Source organism: Sardina pilchardus, chromosome 2, assembly GCF_963854185.1.
Source record: "Sardina pilchardus chromosome 2, fSarPil1.1, whole genome shotgun sequence".
Taxonomy (NCBI): Eukaryota; Metazoa; Chordata; class Actinopteri; order Clupeiformes; family Clupeidae; genus Sardina; species Sardina pilchardus.
Window position 1 is genome coordinate 30,268,815 of NC_084995.1, and position 27,951 is coordinate 30,296,765.

At 48.9% G+C, this 27,951-nt stretch overlaps 1 protein-coding gene across 1 annotated transcript in view; it reads right to left on the minus strand.

Annotated features, from left to right (window-relative positions):
* Positions 1–27,951, minus strand: part of asap1a (ArfGAP with SH3 domain, ankyrin repeat and PH domain 1a) — a 38,578-nt gene that overhangs the window by 7,287 nt on the left and 3,340 nt on the right. The window contains exons 4-19 of the mRNA XM_062526027.1: positions 15,424–15,496; positions 11,671–11,816; positions 10,699–10,773; positions 8,885–8,934; positions 8,611–8,740; positions 6,914–6,999; positions 6,022–6,097; positions 5,768–5,854; positions 4,073–4,173; positions 3,706–3,775; positions 2,730–2,817; positions 2,229–2,277; positions 1,690–1,853; positions 1,302–1,435; positions 1,099–1,190; positions 279–465 (exon numbers count right to left, since the gene is read on the minus strand). Of these exons, the coding sequence (XP_062382011.1) occupies positions 279–465; positions 1,099–1,190; positions 1,302–1,435; positions 1,690–1,853; positions 2,229–2,277; positions 2,730–2,817; positions 3,706–3,775; positions 4,073–4,173; positions 5,768–5,854; positions 6,022–6,097; positions 6,914–6,999; positions 8,611–8,740; positions 8,885–8,934; positions 10,699–10,773; positions 11,671–11,816; positions 15,424–15,496 (1,608 nt within the window). The remainder of the gene's footprint in view (positions 1–278; positions 466–1,098; positions 1,191–1,301; positions 1,436–1,689; positions 1,854–2,228; positions 2,278–2,729; positions 2,818–3,705; positions 3,776–4,072; positions 4,174–5,767; positions 5,855–6,021; positions 6,098–6,913; positions 7,000–8,610; positions 8,741–8,884; positions 8,935–10,698; positions 10,774–11,670; positions 11,817–15,423; positions 15,497–27,951) is intronic.

Consider the following 27,951-nt stretch of genomic DNA (forward strand, 5'->3'; position numbering starts at 1 on the left):
ATAACGGCCGATGAGGTGACCTGTTCAATGGAAATAATGGCGAGGTGGAGGTTTAGAACTCTGGCGATGTGCGAAGCAAAGAATCCCATTGTTAAGGGAGATAAGTAAGAATATGTACTAATGTATCACATTCAGTGCACTGTACAAGTGCTGCCGGAGATAGCAATAATCTGGTGATTATACGGCTGCCATCATCCTAATCTGAGAGGCACTGAAGGCTCCTAAAGGCATGCCTGTCACAGCCCCCCCCCCCACACCTGCGCGGCGCCCCCCCTCACCTGGCCTGCCTCTAGGAAGGGGTCGGTGAGCTCCACGCCGTCGGCGTACAGCTGGATGAGCGCCAGCAGGTCCCGCGTGCGCACCGCCTCGTACAGGTCGCCCTGCCGCGCGGTCGCCGTGGAGGCCGTGCGCCGGGCGAAGCGGTGCTCCACGTACTTGGCGTTGATGTACTCCTTCCTCTCGGTCCTGCAGGGGGTACAGACCACAGAGCACCGGTCAGTCACAGAGCGCCGGTCAGTCACAGAGCGCCGGTCAGTCACAGAGCACCAGTCAGTCACAGAGCGCCGGTCAGTCACAGAGCGCCGGTCAGTCACAGAGCGCCGGTCAGTCACAGAGCACCAGTCAGTCACAGAGCGCCGGTCAGTCACAGAGCGCCGGTCAGTCACAGAGCGCCGGTCAGTCACAGAGCGCCGGTCAGTCACAGAGCACCAGTCAGTCACAGAGCGCCGGTCAGTCACAGAGCGCCGGTCAGTCACAGAGCGTCAGTCACAGAGCGCCGGTCAGTCACAGAGCACCAGTCAGTCACACAGAGAGAGCGCTGGCAGCAGCGTTACATTCAGCTGAGATTACTATCAGCTGTACTGTTGTCACTGATGGCAACTCCATGAATACTCTCAGAGACGGGTGCGCACATCCAAAAATTGCTTAAACAGGCGCCAGACAAAAAACGTGTCAAATAGGTCTGCACACTGTGTAATGGCTCCAAAAATTCTTTATTTTTGAACTATAAAAGACAACGTTTCGATCAACAGGTCTTCATAAGATCCGTTGATCGAAACGTTGCCTTTTATAGTTATTCACAACTCCATGGATACTCACATGTCACTGGTTGGTGTGGGCTTTGGGGAAGGGCTGGGAAGATTCCCCTCCAGAATCTCATCAAAACTGCTATTGCCTACATTCTTGGCCAGCTGTGTGAAGAACAAGAGGCAGGGTCTACTATAGTAACACTTTAACATTTCTCACAAAATGGGGTTAGAATCATATTCTAAAGGGCAGAGTCCTGCAAAGCAGTAGCTCACCAAGAGTTCTGAGGTCCCTAGTTTGTCCAGCTCCATGGATTGAATGCGGGAGATATGCACCCCCATCTCCCGGTGGATTCCGGAGCACTCAATGCAGGTCAGGATGCCCAAGTTTGTGGACAACCACTTGGGCTCTGAAAAGGACAAAAATGAGGACAGTGAATGGAGACAGGCCTATTCTATAGGGCATAATACTGTAAGTGATGCAGTACACTTTACAGACACAAGAGGGCACATGAGGCTTTTCTTGCATCTGTGTTGATAGACTTCCTGCATCTTTTAAAGAAAGAGCAGGGGGGGAAAGGAAAGAAAGAAACAAAGAAAGACAGAAAGAAAGAAAGAGAGACAGAAGGAGTTAGAAGAGAAACTCTAATCGAGAGGGACTGACCAGGAGCCCCACAGTCGCAGCAGACTTCGTTGCCGGGCATGCGCAGGACGTCCTCTATGATGGCTTTGGTCAGGTCCTCCATGGTGTCCTCCCCAGTGCTCTGGCCACCCTGAAAGGCCATGTTCAGAGCCTCCTCCTTACTGTTGGTCAGCACAGAGATCCAGCTGCAACACACACACACACACACACACACACACACACATGCACACGTTCACACAGGATCACTAAGTAAAACAGATATAAACAAGCAATGTACATGGTTTGTTTGAGTATAAGGAATAAGCAATTGCACTGCATTCTTTACTTTAGTAATCATATGCATGTGACAAATAAACCTCCTTGTATCCATGTATCCTTGTATAAATTGTTACTATGAACGCAGCAAAATAGTGGTCTTAGTGCTGTCGGCGCAACATCAAGGGGGAAAACACTGAACCAATATTTATATGCCTCAAGATGAGTTGCCTTTAAACATTGTTTTGAGGTAAATAATGAATGACCACAAACACAGACAGCCCAGTTATATCACTGCCACTTACATCACAAACTCCTGCTCATCCTCTGCCTGGAAGTGATATGTGCGGTTGTCTGTGAAGCAGGAACAGAAAAATCATTACGCTCAGTGCAACAACCAGGCCCGCCACAGACCGAGAATAATAAACCTCAAGGGGAACAGATACAGAGAGTGACAGAGAGAACGAGAGAGAGACAGAGAGAGAGAGACAGAGAGACAGTGAGACAGAGAGAGACAGGGAGAGATCTACTGGAGAATGCACTTAGCGCATCACCAGGAAGAAAAGCGGAAATGGAGAGGCACTTGTTATGGCCACATCACTGCACATTCCTCCTGCGGTCACGACGCCCTGCCACCTCAGCAGACACTTTCTGGGTGAGTGGCGTGCGCCTCTCTCCAGAGCCCCACGTGACCCACACACACACACACACACACACACACACACACACACACACACACACACTCCTACGTCCCACCCACACCCTCCTCTCCCCCAATCCTCCTGAGTGTGTACGTGTGGACTCACGAGAGATCAGGTCGAAACACTTCTTGTCCTCCCCCGTGGGTTTGACCTGGCACGTCAGCAGGTTGAGTCGGACTGGCTGCCTGTTTGACTGAGCGGAGAGAAAGACACGGAAAGTTCTATGAGAACTTTTGGACAGAGACGGAACAGGAACTGACTTGGCTACCTGAATGGCTCAGGAGGGGTCTGTTCCGTGCGTAAGTACGCAGCGTGGTGCTAACGACAGCTAAATGCTATGACGCACGCTGCTCCCATTACCCACAGGTGCGCCACGACGCTAATAACATTCATTTCAGAAAAGGGCTACATGCGGCATCAGAATAGAGCTGTATCAGAGGAAATGGCACCACAGGTTTGGCTGAGTAATGTATATATTTCTTGTATGTATGACAGTGCAAAATTCTGTGTGTCTGTCTATGAGTGTGCATTAGGGTATTTAGATATCGTTTTGAAATCACTGTTGGACACAAACTATAGAAAATTCTCAAAACACCTCACCCTGACTTACAGAAAGGTCACTCTGGTCTATTTATTTATTTTGTTCATTTCAATCTCGTAGGGCCTCTGTCTAGCCCACCCAAATGTGTGATGAATGCATATGGAATGTGTAGGTGTGGGACCATCAGTGCAAGGGAGCGTTACAGTCTGATGACCCAAGGGGCCTCGGGCACTTGATTAAGCGTAGGGCTTTGTTTTGGTATGTGCTGTGTGTTTTAACATACAGGGAATCTGGAAGAACACACTCAGCATATGAACAGCTAGTATATGAACAGCTAGCATATGAGCTGAGCATTTTTCAAGCACAGTACAGAGAAAATAATTAATATCCCATACTACACATTCATGTTATTTGTCTTATGTTGAATATGTTTATTTTAGTGTGAACATGTAAACATGTGTAATGCTTTGAGTGTGAGAGTACGGGGGAGTGAGTGCGAGAGAAACAGACGAGTGTGTGTGTGTGTGTGTGTGTGTTTACCGTGGCGTGGGAAATGGTGAGGATGCCGTTCTTCACCGAGCACTTCCTGCGCTGCCACACCTTACGCAGGCTGGGGAGGGGGCAGAAAAACACATCAGGGCCTACAGTACCTCTTTCACTTTCACTCTCTCTCTCTCTCTCTCTCTCTCGCTGCTGTTGTGAAGAAATGTGACTATCATACATTATATTATCTGTATTTTTACATTTGTATTTAATCATCTGGCAGAGGATCTTTATCCAAAGCGACTTCAAATTGAAGTACAGAAAAATAAAAGCACATTATGTCAAGATAATGAGAGCTCTGTGATTGTGTATAACTGTGTGGTTATGTGGAGGCTGTGAGTGGCCCCTGGCCTGGATGACCCACCCGTCACTCTTCTTCAGCAGGTAGCCCTTCTTCTCACTGCCAAACTCCTTATTGCCCTGCAGCTGGTGCATGCTGTAGCCACTCTGCTTGCTCTGGGAGTCCTGCACACATGCACATTCACACACCCACGCACGCACGCGCACACACACACACACACACGCACACATGCACACAAGCACAAACGCACACACACCATTGGCGACACATTGAATAAAGTCAGTGAATGAAGTTGACATTTAACAACATTGATTAAGAAGTGTTTTTCACTAATTATAACTCATCATGCCACTTTGATTATAAAAAAGCTAGTAGTAGGAGAGCAAAGGTAGCAGTAGGAATATCAACAGGAGAGCTGATTAAAAGTATTGCATAGTGTTTACCATAGATATATGTCTATGGTGTTTACTGTCATTAAATTGGCTTCATAAAGGTTATATTAAGTTGAAAATCTTGCATGGTGTACCTTTAAGAGTTTTAGAGAGAGAGAGAGAGAGATCAGAGAGAGAGATAGAGAAAGAGAGAGAGAAAGAGAGAGAGACTGGGAAACTTACTCTCCTAGACTTCAGTCAGAGAAGGCATTAATGAAGATGGAGAAAAAGAACAAAGACAGACAGTCAGACAGACAGACAGAAGGAAAGAAGTGGCACAGAGTTAGAAATGTACATTGATGCACTTTTTGAGGTGCGTCATTCAGAGAACTACTACTGCCCAAAGTGCATGCACGGCAAGACTCCACTGAAATAGAGCCCTGCAATTTAAAAAAATGAACAACCATTAAGACACCAACAAGCAGGGAGCGGCTCGGAGGGTGCCTGCCTGAACAAATATGCCTTTTTGTTGTGTGAGAGACCGCTGGTGAGTGAATTTAAATTCGAGCACTGAAAGAGCAGTTTCCCAGCGCAGGGATTAAGTCTGGTCATGGTCTTAATTAGTCTGCAGTCAGAGCGCTACATCTCCAATGAGCCAGAGCTGCATTTAATCCTTGCCTTGGAAAAGACCCCATGCTCAGAAACTCTAAAGTAACACTAAAGCAGAAAGAAACAAACACACAGATACGCACAAACACACACACACACACACACACACACACAGTGTTGCTGCTGATATCAAGTTATGTGTCAAGTCTGTACCCTCTTGGCATTTGTTTCAGTGCAAGCGGTAACCATCATAAATGCATCTTCTTGAATGCCAAATACGGCTAGACAGTGCTAACCCTGTCCCTTCTCCCTTTCCACCAGAGCATCATGACTAAGGGCAGAGGTATGCCACCTCCTACTCACTAATCTCTTTACATCAGGAGGCGAAAACAACACTGAACATTGTATATTGACACCAGTGAGCCGATTATGTGCTACCTTTTATTGCTAGTCAAATCACTTCTCTGTCAAACAGTTGTTCATCTTTAGTGGGATGCAGGGAACAGACCGTATGGCCTCAGACCAACCTTGAGGCCTACAGGCAGTGCATGTGAGTGTGATCGGATCTGTGCGCAACTATTTGAACAGAAGGAGCTGCCCGCACTCGAGATGAGCGATATGTGTGGGAGTGTCTCTGGAAGCAGCACTGAAACTGTGTGTGTGTGTTGTCGGTGTAGCGCAGTAGCACTGTGGCAGTGTGTGTGTGTGTTGTCGGTGTAGCGCAGTAGCACTGTGGCTGTGTGTGTGTGTGTGTGTGTTGTCGGCGTAGCGCAGCTACCTCTTTCTGGTCCAGTTGCAGAGACGACTTGAGAAGGTCCCTCAGAGCGGTCAACTGTTTCTTCTCCTCGTCCTGAGTCTGCTTGATCTAAAAAAGGGAGGGAAAGGACATCATTCAAGAGCGCGCCAGACCTCTGTGGCAGCTGTATGTCTGACAGATGTGCTCACAGAGAACAGAAGATGTCTGAGGGACCAGCTGCGTGGCCAGATCTAAAGAGCAGTGCCTCGCATCACAGACCAGCGTACAAGACTCACATTGTAGAGGTCAGCAGCCAGCTTGTCGATGTATTGCTTCATCTTGTCAGCGGTTTTCAGACCGTCCTGAAAGAAACTGAGAGACATAGGCACATTAAAAAAAAACATCAAATCATCAATGCTAAACTGAGTGACAAAACCTTGTGTGCATGACAGAGACACACAAATAATGATGATTTCTCTACTAGACACATATACTTATATATGATATACTGTATATAATTTTGAGACACTCTTTCACACATTAGGGCCCTACATAATTAACCCTTCAGCAGAGGAGTTTTCAACATTCTAACAGTTTTTTTGTCATTCCGATTAAACTATTCTGATTGAAAAATGTGTGCCGTCTGTTTACATGGGGTACGCTCTATTCCGATCACATGCTTTCCAGCACTTTGGAATCTTTGATCGGAACAGCCGTTGTTGCCTACTTTTCATTGGGAAGATACGTACAGTATAGTAGTTAATCCGAATACATGACCATATACATGGCTGTTCGGATCAGGAATTTTCATTCCGATTGAGGTGTTTATATGACCATTTTCATTCCGATTTAGCTGTCATTCCGTTTCTAATCGGAATAGAAGTGTCCATGTAAAAACGTGGCTAATGTAAGGTTCATTGAATTCATGTTGAACTCAATGAACCTAGATATCCTTTAGAACGTTTAATTTACAACATTCCCGTCACACTGGTGTGACAGCACCGGTGAAGGGTTTTTAAAAAAGAAAACGATTTTTAGTGGCTGCAGCAGCCGCACAATCCGACTGCAGGCAAAAGTCCAGAAAGGGCTGCCTTTGATTGTCCCACACGGAGGAAACGATAGAGTTGGATAACATCCTGGCGTGCCCTGACAGGAGAAGGGGAAGGTAATGAGTGGTGCTGTACTCACTTGCACTGAGCGTGGTAGTACTTAATGAGGTTCTGAAGCAGGTCAACTCCCTTCTTAGTCTTGATCTCATTCACTTTGATCAGATACTGAAACATAAAGATGAACAACACAGATACAAGAGATATATCAGAACAACCCCTCAGGCTCTTGCACAAACAGAGCACCGAATAAAGCATAGCCATCAGCAACAGGCATGCAATAAGGGTTCCACCATATTCCTGCATTAGGGTTCTGTATAGAGGAACCGACTTTTCAAACCTTCTTTAAACTAATATAGTCTAAACATGCAGTGCTTGTCAGATATACAGTATAAAAAGCTACAAGCTCCCCTTGGTTTCTAGCTCTGCCGATTTGTCCAAGTGCCTCAATTTTTAGTAGAAAGACACTGACACACTCTGGGCCAGATGTACTAACACAGCGCTAACAGCGAGTTTTTGTATACGCAGAATGTGCTTTGCTATATTGCGTGGAATTTACTAAGCTGTCACTTCATTACGTTAACTGCGGTCATCCCCGCCCGTTCCCGCCCCCTCTACAACGCTAGTTGCGTGTGCAGAGCTGAACGACAAGCGCAGTTGAATATTGCAATATTAAAAAGAATCAAAGTTTAGCGATTATACATGATACAAAGAGATGTCAACGAACAGCGACAGACAGAGTAGCCCTAGAAGTTCTACTAATCCACTTAAAAAAATACTTGTGAACTATTTACTGCAGGTAGACTATAAGGATATGACTTACAGTAATGCCTGTCTAACAGATTGGGAAGTGTAGGCTATGTTGTGAAAGAGAAAATACGATTTTAGAGAGGCAAACAAAAGTTAAGGTTGCTTTTGACATAGTATAATGAAGAAAACTGATGCTCTGAATATTGATTCAGCTGACTCTAAACGTTTTTCTAATAGACGCATACACCTGCTTTCAACGTACGTTTTTCAACGTAAAATAGACGTGCGCTGTTTTCATACATATGGTGGAATACTTAATCAATCGCTATTAGCACCTCTCCTCCCCTGTACTTGCGTGTTACACCCATTTTCAGCTGATCCGCCGAGGAATTAATATGCATGACACGGAAAAGCGCAAATAGCCATTCTCAGCTCCCACGGCAGGCAATCTGCGCGTTTCTCTCATTGCGGCCTGTTTGTACATATCCTCCCCATTTTAATAGGCGCACGTTACGCCTGAAATGGGCGCAACACGTTAGTACATCTGGCCCTCTGTGTGGTAATCTGTTTATGACATGCATGCTGTGCAAAGACAACAAGGTAACACTGAGCTTAACTTCTTAAGATGCATACACAGACACACACACATACACACATAGACACAAACACACACACACATACTCTTAGATTGCAGATTGTGTTATTTATGCAGTTATAGATAAATATAAAGTTTCCTTTTTATAGGTATATAGTTATAGTTTTATAGTTATGGATATATAGATAGTATCTTTCTTTGTATATAGCTTTAAAAGTATTTCTTCATCTTCTGTTCAAAATGTTATATTTATATTGCATGCAGATTGCACCAGAGGAGTGGCATTCAAATCTCGTTGTACAACATACAATGACAATAAAGGCTATTCTATTCTATTCTATTCTTCTATTCTTAGACACATGGACACGGACACACACACACAAAGACACACACACACACACACACACAGATGTGCACACTCACACACCACCCACCTCGCACATCTGCAGCTGAAAGATGCGGCGCTCCTTTTCCATCTCCTCGGCGATCTCGGCGCCGGTGATCTCCGTCCGGATCATTCCGTGCTGCTTGGCGTGCTCCCTCTTCTCCTTCTCGATCTTAGTGCTGAAGCGGAGACAAGGGAAAACACACAGCTGAGCCACCGCTACCGTACCGACCCCTCTCTCTCGCCTCACACACACACACACACACACACACACACACAGACACCAGAGAGCTACACATCTCATTCTGCTCATGGCCACTTACAACTTGGTCTCGTAGTCCTTCCAGGCTTTGTCAAAGGGCTTCTTTATGTCCTGCAGAGGGAAGCAAGCGACAATAAAAGTGTGTGAGTGACTATAAACTTAAATCAGGCCCGAGTTACAGACCACTTTTCTCATTACGCGCCCCACAACAGCTCCATTCATTCCCTGTAAAAAGGCCTCGGACTCACACTCACACACACACACACACACACACACACACACTCACACTCCCATGCACAGCTCCAGTCCCGCACGCCTACTGGGCCAGCGCGCGGCTGCCCTTAGCGGTGAGTGCCCGAGGCTGCCCGCGGCCCGCACGGCATCATGAGCTTGTCAGCCGGTAAATGATTGATGCCCCTCTTAGTGCGTGGACTCGTTTGGAGAGGCCTCTCCTCCTGAGACACAGCTCATTTCCTGTGTCAATAACACGGCCGTCAGGAGACCCGGACGGGAACGGGAGGGATGGGGGGGGATGGGGGGGGTCATTGCTGAGTCAGTCAGGAGTGAACAGACAGAGGTGGGCAGAGAGGAGATTCTCCTGGCCTGGCCCTCACTCAGTTTGGTATGCTGTGTGTGTATGTGTGTGTGTGTGTGTGTGTGTGTGTGCCTGTTCGTGCCTGTGTGTTTGTGTGTGTCTGTGTGTATGTGTGCGTGTGTTTGCTTGTGTTTGTGTTTGTGTCTGTCTGTGTGTCTGTGTGTATGTGTCTGTGTTTGTCTGTGCATGTGCGTGAGCATGCTTATTTATGTGTGAGCATTTGCATGAGAGAGAAAGAAAGAGAGAGAAAAAGAGAGAGAGAGAGAGAGAGGAAAAGAGAGACGAGAAAGGAAAAGAGAGAGAGAGAGCCACTGTGATGTAGGCTGCTGCAGAGCGCCATGACGTCTCCTCTGTTTTGGAGGGGAGAGAGAAGGGGCGGGTCAATGTCACGCATCCGCACAGTGATGCTCACAGACTGCTGACATCACCAGCCCTGTCAGCGCTGAGAGGCGCGTGCGCTCCGAGACGTGAGGAGCCTGACTAATGCCAGGGCTCTGGGGAGGGAGCGAGGATCAAGAGATAAGAGTGGAGAGAGAGAGAGAGGGAGGGAGAGAGAAAAGGGTAGATGGAATAGAGAGAAGGAAGTGGGGATAGAGAAAAATACAGGGAGAGAAAGCTAGAGAAAGAGAGAGAGAGAGAGAGAGAGAGTGTGAGAGATAGAGAAAGAGAGAGAGAGAGAGTGTGTGAGAGGGAGAGAGAAAAGGGTAGATGGAATAGAGAGAAGGAAGTGGGGATAGAGAAAAATACAGGGAGAGAAAGCTAGAGAAAGAGAGAGAGAGAGAGAGAGAGAGAGTGAGAGAGAGAGAGAGAGAGAGAGAGAGAGACAGAGAGAGATGTTTCTTCCCTGCTGACTGAGTGGGGCTGGTGTGCCAGCAGCTGTTCAGCGCCGTCAGGTCCTTCACAGAGGAAGTGCCAGAGTAATGGACAAGCCTCCATCTCCTTACATCCGCCTGCAGGATTACAGACGCTCGGAGGGGGGTGGAGGGGGTTGGGGGGGGTGATGAGTGGGCGGGGGTGACTGTAGGGGAAATAATGGACGACCTCGTGTAGCTCCCCTGAGATTTACAGTGCTGGTACTCCGTCCAGCGGGAGTGTGTTTTCACAGTCGGGGGAGTGATCGCTTGTGTACCGAATGGGGCGCGATCCAATTATCCGATAGCGGCGCACATGATAGGGCAGGATAGGGCAGCACAGGGCAGCACAGGGCAGCACGGCCGAGCACAGGGCAGCACAGGACTGGGTGATGCAGCACAGGGCAGTGTGGGTCCTCTGAGTCTTACCCCTTTGACGCCCTTCAGGTCCCCTTTCAGCAGAGAGTCCAGGGTGAAGATCACATTGTGGCTCAGACTCTGGAGCTGTGGAGAAACAGGAAGACATCAGAACATTATGAAAGCCCCCTCTCCTTTGACTTCTTGTGTGTGTGTGTGTGTGTGTGTGTGTGTGTGTGTGTGTGTGTGTGCATGTGCATGTTTTTGTATCTGAGAATTCATGTGAAAGCTTGAACCTCATTAGTGTCAGCAGAAACCCACCGTGTGTGTATCTGTGTGTGTGTGTGTGTGTGTGTGTGTGTGTGTGTGTGAGTGTGTGGGACTGTGGGACTATGTGAGTGCGTGCAAGGCCTTTCTGTCCATCCCCCTGGATCAATTCCTAGACGACTACGCTAATGGCTATCTATGCTAATGGCTATATCTAGCCTTCTCAGCACTGTGCTCCACCTTAATGGAGCCACACCACTTCCCAACACCACTCCGCTGGACTCACAACTCCAGATGAGGAGAGATATCATTCCCGACCCTCCTGTAAACAATTTGGCAAAAAAAACAAAAACAAATCTGCTAATCCTTGATAATAGTGAATAGACTAGATGGAGCGTCCCCTTTCATTTTTGTTCAACACTGCCACCACTAGCTTGGCTAGTCTGTGTTCAGCTGTAGTGACTGGGAGCATTGGCCGTCTCCCAGTGCTCTGACTGGCATGGACTTGACAGGCTGTTGACAAGGGCGGGACAACAATGTCCAAAACAATCTCCATAATAACAACCCACCAAGGACCGACCAAGAGAGAAGGGCAGTGGGGCAAAGACACACCACACCGAGTGCTAATAACTACACTACATGGACAGGGTCAAGGAACTGCCCAATGACTGGACTTTGACTAACATGCAGTACACAGACAGCACAAAAGGTCTCTCAGAGATGAGGTGGCATCACCGTCCACCGCCGCTCCACTGCTTCAGCGCGCGCGGCACTCACCAGGTTCTTGAGCAGTGCGGCCAGCTCCTTGATGAGGCCGGAGAACTTGATGAAGGCCGTGCCCAGGTCCGAGCTGTCCCGGCTGATGAAGTTGCTGCCGAACCGGTCCAGCGCCTGGCTGTAGTTCTCCTCATTCTGCACGTGGTCTGGGGGGAGGAAACAGGAGCAGGGTTTAGTGGGGTCACGCTTTGTGGGAAGTCTCTTTTTTGGGACTTTACTTAAAATGCCTTTCAGAAAATTATATTCAAGATACTGCTATAAATATACAAAATGATGTGTTGTGGTGTTTGTTACTCTGCCAGTTGTTGCATGAGTGGCTATGTCAGACAGGGAAAGACCAAACAAAACAAAGACAAAAGACAACAGCGAGAGAGAGAGAGAGAGAGAGAGAGAGAGAGAGAGACAGAGACAGAGACAGAGACAGAGAGAGTATGGATAAGATTAAGAACTACAGAAAGAGTTTGCCGTTTTTGAAATATTTTTTTAAAAGAAGCTGACAACTGCTGCAACTGAACCTGACTAGAGGTTAACAAAAGAACCACAATCCAGGACTAGTGTGCTGTGATCATGGACATGAAGAGAACCTCCCACAACACCGCGCTCTCTCCCACACCCCGACCGTCTCACGCTCAAATCCCAACTCAGCCATAATCCACCCGAGAGAGTCGGAGGACTTGGGAAGCGAGAATTCTGGGATTCCTTTGTAATGCCCCAAATTGGTGCAGCAATCCGGCATGAGTTCCATCATGCGGGAAGCAGAGCGGGAGTGCGAGCGAGAGAGCGTGAGCCGCAAAGCCCTTAATGTTCACCCCCCGTGGGAGCGGCAGAACTGCGCTTCTCCTCTCCTCTCCACCCGAGAGCTCCATTCATGCTCTCCACTCTCACACCCCCCCCCCTCCTCTGCAACAGCACAGATGGAAGTCTCACAGACTGTGTGAAAGAGAGATGAAGCGAGAGAGAAAGAGAAAGAGGGAGAAAGAGAGAGAGAGAGAGAAAGCGGGAGAGAAAGAGACAGAGAAAGAGGGAGAGAGAGAGAGAGAGATGAAACCACCAGTCACCAGCAAATGGGGAGAGAGAGGCAGTGAAAACTGTGTCAGGCTAGATTGGAAAGCAGAGCTAAAAATGGCCCTGGTGTGACTTAGAGGGAGCAGGAAGCACCAGGAGAGGACACTCTCCACAGGCGGGCAGGAGGGCGGGCGGGCGGAGCGGGCGGGAGGGCGGGCAGGCGGGCGGGCGGGCGGGCAGGTAGAACAGGGCAGCAGGGTGCGGAGAGGAACAGGCCTGGAGTGGCACTGCAGTTGGTCCTCTGGCAGCTGGAGACTGGTGCAGTGGAGAGGAGTCTCTCTCCTTCTCCTCATCCCCACAGAGCTCTCATCTGGAACTCATTCCCTTCCTCTCTCCACCTTCCCCTCTTTTGCACTCTCTCTCTCCATCTCTCCACCCTCCCCTCTCTTGCACTTTCTCTACCTTCCCCTCTTTTGCACTCTCTCTCTGCATCTCTCCACTTTCCCCTCTCTTTCACTCTCTCACTCTCTCTCTACCTTCCCCTCTCTTTCACTCTCTCTCCACCTTCCCCTCTCTTTCTCTCTCTCTCTCCCCTTCTTTTTCCCGGGACTGAATCCCCTGGCAAAATGACACTATTAGGTCATCCCTTTAGTGGGTGGAGATGACTGAAGACAAGATGAGACAAGAGGAGAAGAAAGGAGAGACAGAGAGAGAGAGCAGCTCCCACACTAAAGAGAGAGAGAGAGAACTGAGAGAACTGAGAGAATCCTCTTGTCCTACGTTCAACACATCTCCTTCCATCATGCAGCAAGAAAATGTGCCTCTTTGTGACCAATCAGAGCACAGGCATAATGTCCTCAACAAATTCATCTTGAAGGATTTCACCCCTCACTGGTCAGGCTATTTAAACATACAGTGTACAACAGCCTCATTAGTTACAGTGCATGTCCATTCATTAATGTCTTCATATCACCCAGCTATGTGCTTGACATGTACAGTAGGCCCTTGCCAAATGTCAGAGGATCCACATCACAAGCCAATTAGGGCTCATGATGATTAGCGCGCTTCTTTAATGTCCACTGAGCTGGGATCATGGCACAAGGATAGGGTGACGTCTGACACAAGGACTGCCCCCTACAACCAAGCACCCACCAACACTCAGGCCATCCGGTCTAATTTGCATACTGACTTTGAAAACGGAAAATTGCTGGCTAAATGCAGATGATCTGTTCTGTCTTTTAAAGTTATGCCCTTGTAATGTAGCACTGTGGCTGCCTGGTTGACTACCCGCTGTTAACTGCAGCAGCTCGAGCTAGGTAGCACCATTTTTTTTTTCTGTTTTTCTTCTTCGTACTCTGTGACCTCGAGAAAATGTTCCTTTAACTCAAGCCTCAGGACTGTGGTTGGCTGTATGGAGTAGAAGACGGGATCCTCACTTCATCACATGATCCGGTAACAGAGAGGCCTGGTCCCTGGGGGCCACTGCTGCGATGGCTCGTAACTTAAGGGGATCAATAAGGGGTCACCCTTCCCAGCCCTCCAGGGGCTTCTAAGGTCAAGCTGAGGTCAAACCAATAAAACTGACAGTGCCGCTCAGACGCAACGCAAAAACAGCAGAAAGCTGACTTAGTTTTAGAAACAACATCACACACATAACATGCAGAGTCTGGAGTGTAAAAGAAAGTAAACTCAAACATTCTGGACATGAGCAAACTATATCAAAGTCCCATCAGTTCATGCTGAGATCAAATGTAAACATATGTGGGGCCTCACACAGTATAAATGGACCAAACTAGGTCAATTGGCCCAAACCAGGTCAATTTGCCAAAGCGGGTCGATATTCCCAAGCCCAGCCCAAACACGGATGATTCAGGTCCAGTGCCCTTGTCCAGGGCCTGAGTGGGGGAATTTGGCCTGAAGAGTTCACCGCGGTCAGCTCTGCAGGCTCCAGCCTCTGGCACGCTGACTGGCCAGCCGTGGGCGTCACGCGCATGAGTCATGAGCTCCCCGAGGAGACGCAGGCCCAAGGCCATCCCCACCCTCTGGACACGGCCAAGGGGCCCCGGCGCTGCCAGCAGTCAGCGTCACGGCAGCTGGAGGACCAAGACCTCACGTGGCAGAAAAGAACTTCCAAACTGCACGCAAAATAAAAAAGAGTTCGTCTGATACCCTGCATAAACCCATTGCCAACTGAGTGGCAGGGCACAACGTGTTGTTATTCCATATTTAGTCTTATTTGTTACAGAAAGAAGAACAGGAAATGCTAATCTGACGTGGCAAATGACTGCAGATATATTTGGAGATATGAGACACACGCGGGTGCAGATCCGGCCCGCTCCTGCTCCTGCTCCCTTCCTCCTGCACTGCACTGAGTTATGCCTTCTGATAGGCCACTGACCTTCAGCACTGCACATGCCCCGCTCTATCATGTCAAGTGACCCCCATGGCCTGGGGCCACAAGCGCAGACAGCCACAGAAGGCAGAGGCGCGGATTGTGTGTGTGTGTGTGTGTGTGTGAGTGTGTGTGTGTGTGTTGGGGGGGTGGGGGGGTGGGTGGTTGGCAAGGAGGGGGTTTCCTCCACTGCTCAGCAGAGCATTGAATACCATCTCTAACATCATGTGATTCAAGAGAACCTCCTTACGGGACGGGACGTAGAGTGATATTACAGACGGCTTCGATTAGAGACTGTTGGCTTGCTGGGCGAGAGCTCGCCACGACACGACACAAAGGTGAGTGCTGGCTCTTACCTTGACCCGAGTTGTAGATGGCTTTGACGGACTTCTTGACCTTCTGCAGAGCGGTGCGATCCTGATCCAGCACCTGGAACAGACACAGGGGAGGGGAGGAAGCACAGAGAGGTCAGCTCATGGGGCGTCCAGTGTTCTTCCATTCAAGTGAGAGCCTTTTCCATTGAGAGCCACGCGGAGGGAGGGAGGGAGACCAACGCTGGCAACTCCGCTGGCTCGTCTCGCCGTAACCATAGCAACAGGAGGCTCAAAAGAGACAACCGTTGGCCGGGACTTTAAGCCCCAGATGGGCTGTGAGGTTGTAAAACTAAAAACATTTTTTTTGTGTGTGTGTGTGTGTTAAAGATGAAGCTTTTAAAGGAGATTTGTCCTCTCAGGAGAATCACTAACGTTTAGCGAAAAATAAATCATTTTACAATAAGACATTCACATTCCAAATTTACACTTAAAATAAAAAGGAGGCACAGTGATATCCTTCTTCAAGGCATACTGTTAACCCACATCTACCAAGCTGTAGATAGATTACATGTACATTACATACCAACAGTAAAACTATCTTACACATCACAAGTGTAAATAACAAGCAGAAATGTTAACGAGTTAAGATGTTAATGTGTGAGAAGGAGGGGTGTTGTTCTGATTAGATCTGGGCGGTGTTGATTTGTTCTCAGTGCGGAGGTCGTCCCCAGCAGCAGTGGTTCCCTCCCGTCTCATAAGGCTACAGAAGGACAGAGCCACTGCTCCTGATGTGACCCGAGGGCCCTGACTCACCACTGCCGACTCAAGGGTGTGTACATGTAAGTGTGTGTGTGTGTGTGTGTGTTAGGGCTACTCTGCTCTACCACTGACAGCTCTTCAACACTGCCTAGCAACAGAATTTCCGTTGGAGGAGGGTGCTCTCTGGAGTCTGTCTGTGAGGGAACTCATCTGTCCAGGAGCTCAGATGGTAGGAAGATTACTACGGAACTGGACCACATAACTGATCTTTCCTAGTTATAATAATGCAAGCGCAATCACATATAGTTTTATCACACTATCATCATGCTTGCTGATAACAACACACGAGCAATGCAATACTCAGGCACACAGGCACAAACGCGCACACACACTCACACGCACGCACGCACGCACGCACGCACGCACACACTCACACACACAGTCTTCTGCTTCCAAAATGCATCCCAAAATAATTCTGCTGAATGGCGTCCTCAAAGGAACCCTTCAAAGTCGATTAGTGAGGAACACTGCGCTCGGGGCCACACTTTCCACACACTGCACCCAAATCCCCAGAGTTCCCTCTCTCAGCAGCATCCTCAGCAGCAGCCCTGCACTGAGGAGAGTGTGTGCTCGTGCTGCAGGGGTCTGTCCCAGTCCCAGTCCCCCTCACCAGGTCTCCTCCTCTTCCCCTGCCATAGAGGGCTGGCTTCGGCTCTGAGCATCATTTTAGTTCTGATCTACAGTCGACCTTACGCATATATGATTATGTTTATATATAGAACACGCAAAGAAAGGAGGGGAAGAATTAGCCATCACAAACAACGCTGGTTGTGCTTGGGCAGGCAGTCTTGGTTGCCAAGGTGACGCTGAGTAGAAGCGGGTCATCATCTGGAAGTGTGAGGTGGCAGCTGCTGACACATGCAGATGGAATAACAAGAGAGAGAGAGAGAGGGGGAGAGAGAGAGGGGGGGGGGAGATGGGCAGGTTAAGAAAACAGAAGCACTTTCCACAACTCCCTCCCTCTCTCCTCGACACAGGGAGGGAGGGGTCAAAAGAGCCGAGGGAAGAGTGTGAGGATTTAAGAGGGATGGGTGCACAGACTACAGACAGGGGCAAAGCCAAAGAGTTGGAGGCAGAGAGGAGGAGAAGAGTCAATGATGAGCTATAGAATGACAGCGCTGGCTATAATGTAAATCAGTTAGACTGCAAGTCAACCACTTATTGCGGCCGTAAGACCTGCAGGGTTACTGCACTGAAAGAGCACTCTTCAGTCTGTGGCCTTCCTCCTGCTACAGGGCTGGAGCCTTGAGCTGACCTACTGCTAGAGCCTCTCTACTGCTGCACACCCTCCACCGAGGGGAATGACGGAGAGAAGACAAGGAGATGAACAGTGGAGGAGAGGAGAGAGGAAGGGAAAAGAGGGGAGGGGAGGAGAGGGGAGGGGAGGGAAGGAGAGGAGAGGAGAGGAAAGAAGAACAGAGGGGAGGGGAGGGAAGGAGAGGAGAGAAGGGGGGAGGAGAGGAGAGGAGAAGAGAGGAGATGAGAGGAGTTTGGACTGGACAGCAGCTGTGATGCGGGCGCAGGGCCCACAGTGTGGTCAGCAGCTGCTCCAGAGCATGTGATCCACCTCTCCACTCGCCAGTCCACCTCTTTTCCAGCCCTTCAGCTGTTCTCTCCGCCAGGCTGACCGCAGCACAGGTCAGGTGCAGCGCAGCGCTGAAGCTATCAGGATGCGATGGCACAGCAGCCAGTCACCTGTGACAGGCGCCAGCAGCACTGCGTACCTGAAACTCAACAGGTAGAGCAGGGACAGGTCGAGGGCTGAGAACCAAAGCGGCGTAACTGACATTTCACCAACTTTACAGGAGAGCCAAAACAAATCTAACTGCTTCTATATGTTCACAGTTAAAGACCTTTGGTTTTTTGTTCAATAACTCTATATTTCTATAATTTTGTCAGCTAAGAGAGCTCATCAAGAGGTTTCAGGTGATATAAATAACTCAATTTTGACCAAAATGTCACTTACGCCCCTTTGATTCTCAGCCCTCGAGGTGCTGAGGCTCATCGCCACTGAGCACACGGATGAAATGGTGGGCGTACCTGTGGTCATGTGACCGTGTGGAAAGCACATCTCTGGAAATGAGACCTTTTAATCATTTTCCACTGAGCACCAGCAGACACTGAACCAAACCGGTCCACATCATAGCAGTCTTGCCCTGCAAAACACTGTGTCCCTAACAAACAAATGAGAGCACTAACTACTTTTACATTTACTAAATGTCCCACTTTCAGTTATCTTAGACCATGAGCTTATAATGTATTAGTCTGGGGAAAAGGAAAAACTTCAAGTACTAAATCCAGTAAATGTACCTTCACTCTCATTGCTGAATACAACTTTAAATGCCGACACAGTGATGACTGAAGTGTGGCGTTTTATTCATATGATGAAAATCATCTTGAGTAATTAAGCACAAAACCGACAGCACATCTCTTACACGCCAGAAAAACAACTTGAATTTAACTTGCTTATCAGACTTGCCTGAATATTAATATGAATGTATCTAGTTAGATGACGTTAAACCAAATGTTTATCTTGGGAAACATCATTAGCGCTCCCTCATTCAAATGTGCATAATATGGTGCATTGGCTAATATTTTCTGCATGAAGACCTCTGCATATTTCAACCCTCTAATGAGTACCAGCAAATTTGGTAAAATAAGGAATCATCCTGCTTTAATAGGTGAGTGAAGATGGCAAACTGGCCCTAATGCAGCTGTAGATACTGTATGTAGGGTTGGTATGTAGGGTTGTGCCATTTGTGATAATCTGCTGCCAGCTTGATGGTGCAGTATGAGCAGAATGCAGAGGATGCAGACGTCAGGCGTAGGAGAGAAAACACACGCACGTGACTGTCATGGTGCCGTTGGCAGCAGCAGCAGCAGCGTACGTATGCAGTCTCAAAGTCTTATGTCTGCCCGTAATACCCCCATCTAACACAAATGATGGATGAGACAAGCAGTTATTTTATACTGGTGGAAAAACTGCTGACCTTTAGAGGGAGGCACTCTGGTGACAAACAGTGTTTTTATAGGAGCGGTCAGTTGGGCACCTCTCAGAGGTGTGATGTGGGCCAGGGGAGCGGAGAGGAGAGGAGAGCGTGATGGGCAGCGCTAGCTCTCTCGGGGCCTGACACGGTCATCTGTCCTGCGCATGATCGCTAAATCACACAGCCTGCTCTGCACATAGATTGACTGTTCGGGAGAAAATAAGAGATGGTGCATGGATTTGATATACCTCGGCTTGAGCCCGTGTAATTTATCAGCACAGCCCTGATCTGCTGGGAGATTAACTGTCATCTGTGGCCTATGGATTCTAGGGCACAGATGAGCTGCCTTCATCCCATGCTAGAGTGGACTGGGGCTTGAAGGAACAAATGAAGTAATCTAGTATTGCTATATTTATTTCTGTATTACACTGCATGGAGTCGGGAGAACTGAGCCTCCCCCACTGCTAGGCTTCTACAATAACAACACCTGGTCTAACTATTCCAATATGTTGTTTATCATATACACGTGTTACCAAATCAGACGCAAAAGGCAATACATCTAGCATAAATATGTATGAAACATGCCAACATACTGTATACATTATCATGTTTAGAAATGCATTTATCTACAAATCGACATTTCTGTGTGATAATAGGTGTACAGCCACTGAGCACATCTCAGTATAGTATGTTATTATTGTAATACTCCAGATATTCCCGATATCCTTCAACGTCTTAAGGACGCTGCTCTGCAGGGATCCCATGACTCACTCTCCTACCTTCTGTGTGTACCTTCAGTGAGTTCTGTGTGTGTTTTTGTACCTACAGTGTGTTCTGTGTGTGTGTGTGTGTGTGTGTGTGTGTGTGTGTGTGTGTGTGTGTGTGTGTGTGTATCTACAGTGTGTTCTCTCTCTGTGTGTGTGTGTGTGTGTGTGTGTGTACCTACAGTGTATCCTCTGTGTGTGTATCTACAGTCCACTGCAGCTGTAACAGACCCCAAGCTCTGACTCTGCTATTTTGATCAGCGCTCTCAGCCAGATCCCCTTCAACCAAGGACATTCATACTCTTAGGAACGTACACAGGCTCCTACACACACACGCACACGCACACACACCACACACACACACACACACACACACACACACACTTGCATGCATGCACACCCACACCAAGGCCATGCATGTCTGGCAGAGGAAATCCTACTCAGTGTTTTCCATTGAAAACACATGACATGCTACATTCATTAGCACCACAGGCCTATGACATCATAGCACAAACTCCGCACAGCTCTCGCACTCTCACTCCAAGTTCTCCATTTGGGCTGGCAAACACACACACACACACACACACACACACACACACACACACACACGCACACATACACTCTCTCTCACACACACTCACTGACAAACACACCAAACGCACACACATATACACACACACACAAAACCTTTCAGAAGCCTCATCTCCTTAAAAACATTCACTTGGTTTTTCAGACTCCCGCTGCCTAGCCCAACAATGGCCGTGGCTAAAAATGAACACTGCGAGTGACCAACAGACGCAGAGGGGTTTTTACTCGAAAGCCAACGGATCCACCAGGAGCAAAAGCACACTGCTTAACAAATATTTAGGTCGCAAGCGCACTGGGCCCAGCTATCATTGTGGAGAAACACTAAACCCTTCTGGGATTACAACCCTCTCTCTCACTCTCTGTAACTCTTTCTCTCTCTCTCTCTAACTCTCTGTCTCTCTCTCTCTCTGTCTCTCTCTCTCTAACTCTCTCTCTCTCTCTCTCTCTCTCTCTTTCTTTCGCTCTGTTTTTGCCAAGTTCAAAAAGGCCCACTTTACTGGTGCGCAGGGGAAAGCGGAGTGTATTACCCAGAGAAAAGTGCTGAGGCCAGGTTTTCATGGGTTTTATGAGTCAGATGTTGAGGCAGGGCTATACACTGCCGCTGATGGGCACGGCCCAGGAGCCACGGAGCAGCGGTGGAACGCGGCCAGGAGGCCAGGAGCGGCCTTCATGCGGATCGCTCTGTCAGAATGACTTAAGGCCGACAGGAGAGTGTGTGTGTGTGTGTGTGTGTGTGTGTGTTGGGGGGGGGGGGGTGTATAATTCTTTCAAAAATCTTTGAAAAACGTTACAGCTCCGCAGCGTTTCAGTCGAAGCCCAGATGAAAATCACCTTCTTGGACGTGAGCTCACGAGACGGGCGCATGGCGAGAGCGGGCCGCCGAGAGTCCTGCTCTGTGTTTGCGCTGTAACCATGACGGCGGCTATATTTCTGACCCTCCGGAGAACAGAATGTGTGCTATTGCTGTTTAGTCCCCCTCTGACTAGTTGACGGGGTCTGGGTCGCACTCAACCCGGGGGGGCCACAAGTGCACGTGTGCAAACACACAAACACTGGCAGACCAGAGAGGGGAGCCCAGGTGGGCAGGCTCCCGTAGCACCGAGCGAGGGACACACATGGTCCTGTACCCGGCTTAGCCTCCGCATCTCACTTCCAGATGAGTTGGAAAAGAGGCCAGGCGCTACTGTGCATCCAAAAACCATACCAGGTGAATGGAACACTCCAGCAAACCTGACAAGAGCCCCCCCCCCCCCCATCCCACCCCTCTAGTGAGGCCTGCAGATCCGTACGCATATACTGTAGATCTGATATTATCATTGCTGCCATATGAGATTCAATCGTATGATGAACTCCATCACCCTCCACCAGCCTTTCCTCTGTAAAAACAAACACGCACTACTCTATCGCATGACATTCCTAGCAAAAAAAGGGCCGCAAGAATGCGAAAGCTCCCCACGTCCGCTCCAGCAGCTCTGCCTAGCCTTTAAAAGAAATCAATGGGAGATAAGCTGTTATAAAGCTTAGTGGCTGTTTTTAGGACAGCTGTCCCCCTGAGAGTGCACTGAAACACTTGAGTGCCCGAGGATGGAGGGAAGGAAGGAGGGAGAGAGGGAGGAAGGGAGGGAGGGATGGAGGGAGGAGAGGGCGGAGGATAGCAGGCTACGGGCTTGTCAGCCGTCTGCAGTGGCCTGGTGGTGGGACTGCGGCGGGATCTCCTCTGTCCAAACCCGTGACCCGCACACGACTACGCACAAGCCACGCCAAGGACAAGGGTGGAGACCGGAACATTCCACTGGAAATGCGCACCAATAGGACTCCTCGGCCCCTCAGAACTCACTTCCACGCACCAATAAGACTCCTCCGGCCCTCGTAACTCACTTCCATTCAAATGACAGAACCTTTCAAAAGGATTCCTCAAAGAAGTGGTCAAAGGAAGAACTGACATTCTTGTGTCCAATGTCCTATTTCATTATGTTGTTCTCATACTGACTTAAAGAAATAATGTGTGATAGAATAATGATAGAAATCTGGACTCAATGAATAACTGACCAACATACTGCAGACAAGACAGTTATGTAAATTATGGGCAAGATATATTTGCATAAGATAAAATGCAATACTGCACGTCTAAACGTGTTCCTCTACACTTATGCCACTTATAATTACACAGTGATGCCCTTATAATTACACAGTAATCATAAGCCATAATAACAGGTGGTAGAAAAATATGTTGTTGAATACTGTACACACATGACAACAGCTCTGTGTCATTAACCTCTGTGTTATTATTTTTTTATTACACCACTGCTGTATTACAATCACACAGCATCATTTTAACACCATTTAATGCCCCAACGAAACATAAACTCTCACGATCTGATGAAGCGCAAGTCCTTCATCAGAAGTTTTCAGTTCTCTATGTACAGGAAACTGATCCTATGTTTGCTGTAACAGTCATTGTGATTTCCTAATTTCTCTAATCTACTGGATAGCAACACTGTGCAATAATTTGACAGCGCAGTGAAATTAAATAGGTGCCAGTGCGGATGTGTCCAGAGAGACCTGACACCCGTGACCTTGGTGCCGCTCGCCTCACCGCGCTGCGCCAGCTGAGCTGGGCCGCTGGCACGGAACGCTCCGTCATTACGGCAGCCGCCGCTGCAGCGCCAGCAGGGCGGCGAGGGCCGCGGGCAGCCCGGGCACTCGGCTCCACTCCGCAGCGCCCGCTCGCCACACAAGCCAGGGGACAAAGCAGCAGCAGCAGCAGCAGCAGCAGCAAAAGAGGGAGGGAGGGAGGGAGGTGACCTCACCGTGAGTACGGGAGACACCGCAGGCTGTCTTCTCCTGGAGCCGCTGCTGCTGCTGCTAGCGCCGCGGAACAATGCAGCTGAGCCACGCAGGGCCAGGCTGGGACCGCCGCGCGCTCTCTCCCGTACGCCTACCCGCCCGCCACCACGTCATCACACCAGCCACACACACACACACACACACACAGAACACACACACTCCCCCAGACAAAGACACAGCAGAGAGGGGAGGGAAAAAAAGCAAGAACGAAAGGAAGAGCTAAAGGGGGAAAAAAAGAGAAACAAAATGACAAGCCGGGCGATTGTGAGTTATGTGTGTGTGTGTGTGGCTCTACACGCCAGTTTTGTGCTGACAAAGAGGCCAGAGAGGTCCCGGGCAGATCCTCGCCGGCCGAGCAGGGATGCCACCGCACAGCTCCCCAGACGCAGCGCTAGAGCCGCCATGTTTTTATCACGCAGGGAGAGAGATGGTGACAGGGCTGTGAACGTGACTCGATAGATACAATCCTAATAAACTGGGATTTTAATACAATAAGTGTCTCTCATGACAATATTTGTGTTCATTTACGCCGCATAAAAAATGCCTGAATGACAGATATACTAAATGAATAAAATCACACTGCCACGTCCTTTGTACAAACAATGTGAACATGGCCGGTGCTTGGGGCTGATTACAAATATACAGCTCTGACCTCAATGACACATCGTGAGCGTGGCAGGAAAACAAATGTTTGGAGGTAAATCCTCCAGTTTCCCATCTGGCCACCCAGCAGCCACTCCAGATCAGTCCTGTCACACCAGGTCACCACGGCGATTCATCACCACTCCGATGGGCAGAGCAAGGGGGACCCTGCCAGACAGACTTAACATGCATGCTGAGTGTGTGTGTGTGTGTGTGTGTGTGTGTGTGTGTGCGTGTGTGTGCGTGTGTGTGTGCGTGTGTGTTTGTGTGTGTGTGTGTGTGTGTGTGCGTGCGTGCATGTGTGTGTTATTGGGGTATAAGGGAGGGAGTAAGTGAATGTGATGGGGGAGGCACTGTGGTATCCCCAATGGCCGCGAGGCCAGTCTTGCCAAAAGCCCATTAAAAACAGGGCTACTCTTTCCAGTTCAGGGGGAATTATCCATGTAAATAACACGATGAGCTCACCCTCCCATCACACAGATAGAGAGAGAGAGGGGGGGGGGGGGGAGAGAGAGAGAGGGAGGGAGAGAGAAAAACATGTCATCTGCTGCCACAATCCATAGCCACACATTACTACAGTACATTTTTTCATCTGAAGGTTGCAACACCAAAGGCCATTTTGACTCTAACAGATGCACAGTAGTTTGTCTTGTCTGTCCACCTGACAGACACACGGACAGGAGCACCGGTGTCATCCTTCCTGTAGCTTTTAGAGCGCTGTTCCATTAACTGCGTCCAGTCTAGACAAGGTGCATCAATACACCAATCCACTCACACAAGCTTTCAGAGTTGCTGTGGTTCTAAGTGGTGCTAAATGACTGACAAGCACTTTTTAAGTCTTAGTGCGTGTGAGTGTGTGTGTGAGTGTGAGTGTGAGTGTGAGTGTGTGAGTGTGTGTGTGTGTGTGTGTGTGTGTGTGTGTGTGTGAGTGTAAGTGTAAGTGTGTGTGTGTGTGTAAGTGTGGCAGAAAAGCAGTCCAGCTGAACAAAATGGAGAAGGCTCTGAATTAACGCCGAGATTTCTGTCCACTTCCACCAGCTCCTCAATTGGGAGCTCTGCTTGCCAGCTGTCACAGGCCACTGCTCACTGCCCAGCCTGTCCAGCCAGAGGGACAAATGGAAGCGCGAGGCCATCTGAACTCACATTTCACTCTGGGACTGAGGCGGGGGTTGGCGGTTGTTTTCTTATCCCTAGACATGTAAAACTGCAGATGATTACTTTAGGCATGAATTTAGAGACAATGCCATCTAAGAATGTGTTTTTAGTTGGAATTAACGAAGATAGAAGACCTGCCATATGCTAGGTTTGGATCAGGATTATTTTGTTGTGCATCAGCAGTTTTAGGTCTTTTCATCGTGTGGTTTTGATAGAGCGCAGGGTACGAATTTTAGACTTTAAAATGGAAGTCTGCGGTTTTGTATCTATTCATACATCCATTTAAATGGGAATGCTGGCGGGAACTGTACAACATGACAAAACACACAGCTAGGCGTTTTAACAAGAGGGTGAGTGAACTGCATAGAAAGTGTCCCGCTATAACAGAAGTGTTTTAAAAAGCCTCTGACTAAAAATGTCTACATGAAAGTTTTCAGTTCTCTATGTACAGGAAACTGATCCTATGTTTGCTGTAACAGTCATTGTGATTTCCTAATTTCTCTAATCTACTGGATAGCAACACTGTGCAATAATTTGACACTTTTCGAAATATATACTGTATATATATTTTATGAACAATTACTTTTGGTATCATCTTTAAATTCATTCTGATTAAATATGGCCATGTGACGGACAGACAAACACACCTGTTGCTCTCACTGGCCACTCAAACTAGATGCAATACCGTATAGTGATCCGGGACAGAACACCCTGCAAAAATGAAGGAATAGCTTTCACGGAGCTATTGGCAAACAAAGTTGCCAAAAAGCGACCAGCTAACCTATTACCAAACTTGTATCCGTGCTAATCAGGCTGCTGATGGTGTCTGCAAGGTTTGCTGCAGCCTCAGCACCCCTGGGCTCTCCGTGAGCCATGGGCCCTGGTGTGTGTGTGCCCCCCCCCCTTCTCCACCCCCATCCCCGGTCTCGGGCGATTTTGCACACTGGCAGCATTCCTCTGTAGGCAGCCCCCCACAACAACAGAGAATCTCCTGTGTCAGCCCCTGAGCGCGCTCAAAGCAAACACAGCAGGATGCGCGGGGAGCACACAAGAGGACATAGAAGCCCTCCCGGCCTGCCCTCCTCACCCCCCCCCCCCCCCTCCACACACACACACACACCCCTTGCCGGCCTCTCTACACCCCTCACCGTCAGTCTCAGCCGCTGGCCTGTGAAGAGCCAAACAAAAACGCCGGCGCTAGAATGTAAACGAATGAATGGGTGGTGCGGTGGGGAGGGAAAAGAAGGGTAGAGAGTCTTTTTTTTCTCCCCAGCTTTCTTTCTCTACCACTCACTCTTTCTCTCTCTCTCTCTTTTTTTTCTCACTATACTTTTCTCTCCTTTCTGCCTCTGTGGAAACGTCCGTGCTGGCAGCAGCCCTCACCAACACGGCCCTTCAATACATCAACTGTGCCATCTGTTCTTCATATTCAAAGAGGGGACACGACGAGAGCCGTGCCATGGAAACCATTATCAAGCGAGGGAGGCCGTGTTTGGAATGCGGGATTAGAGTGAGGATGGCGGGCTGTGGGGGGGGCGGGTAGGCTGGTGGGTGGGTGGGTGGGTACGTGCGTGAATGAGAGTATATGGCAGAGGAGTGGAGGGCTGGCTTTTCTGTCAGGCTGGCTGGAGAAGAGAGGGAGTTGATGCGGGCTAGTTCGAGCCTGTCAGTGAGGATGGCAAGTTCACATGGGAGTGCGCAGGCAGGAGAGCAAGGCTGGCGAGAGATGGGGAATCACTGATCGGAGGAGACTGCCGTGCGGCCGAGCCCAAAAGCCGCGGTGGAGTCGACTAAGCGAAGTGAACTAAGAATGTCATCGAGGGACCCGACTTAACAGGGGGAGTTCGGACCGAGAGACAGATCACGTCATCTCAGAAAATGCGTACCGAGATCAGACTGAACGTCCGTGTGCAAAACAAGGGAAAATATTACGACAGTTGGAAACATACTGCTTGAAAACAAGCTATCATTAGACATGGTTTGCGGGACAGTCTTTCGTGGTGGGCTTTTGCTTGTGACAATGTCTCTCGCTCTCTTCTGTGTGTGTGTGTATGTGTGTGTGTGTGTGTGTGTCTGTCTCTGTGTGTGTGGTCATAAGCCAACAACACCAATCTAAAAAAGGCTGTCAGGGCAAGGACTGACATGAAAGATGACTCATCCCACTCGAGACTTTCCTGGATCAACATTCACAACAAAAGACAAGGTCTGCCGCAACCTCAACCCATCTCAATATGTGCTTAGCTGTCTAGTAGACAGTGTCTACGCACAGTCCCCTTACGTCTGCATAATCAAGTGACATCAAATGGCAAAGAGTCTAATGCACTCAAGAGTGCACTAAAATAATGTCTGCATCTAGATCCATTCAGATCATTTGGCTCTTCTGAGAGCTGGCTATACAGTGTGAACACAGCTGGCTCCATTATGATGGCAAGCTGACAGGGAATCAAACACCTCCACTTCTTAGCAGACATCCTGCGTGGAAGGTCAGGTGTGCACTGGCCTGTGCGTAAGTAGGTTAATCCCCCACCCACCCCCCACCCCACCCCACCCCCCTCTCTCTCTCTCCCTTTCTCCCATTCCTCCCAGAACTACTGCTCTGGAGAATAACCTCTCCCTATTAGCCGACACAAGCACACAGGCCTATTCTTAGCCCATCACAAATCTCTCTGCTCTTCTTCACGGCCAGAGAGGGGCTGCCACGACTCTACATGAGAGATCTTCACGCGCTCTGACAGAGAGGGGGTGGACACAGTCACAAGAGCCTGATC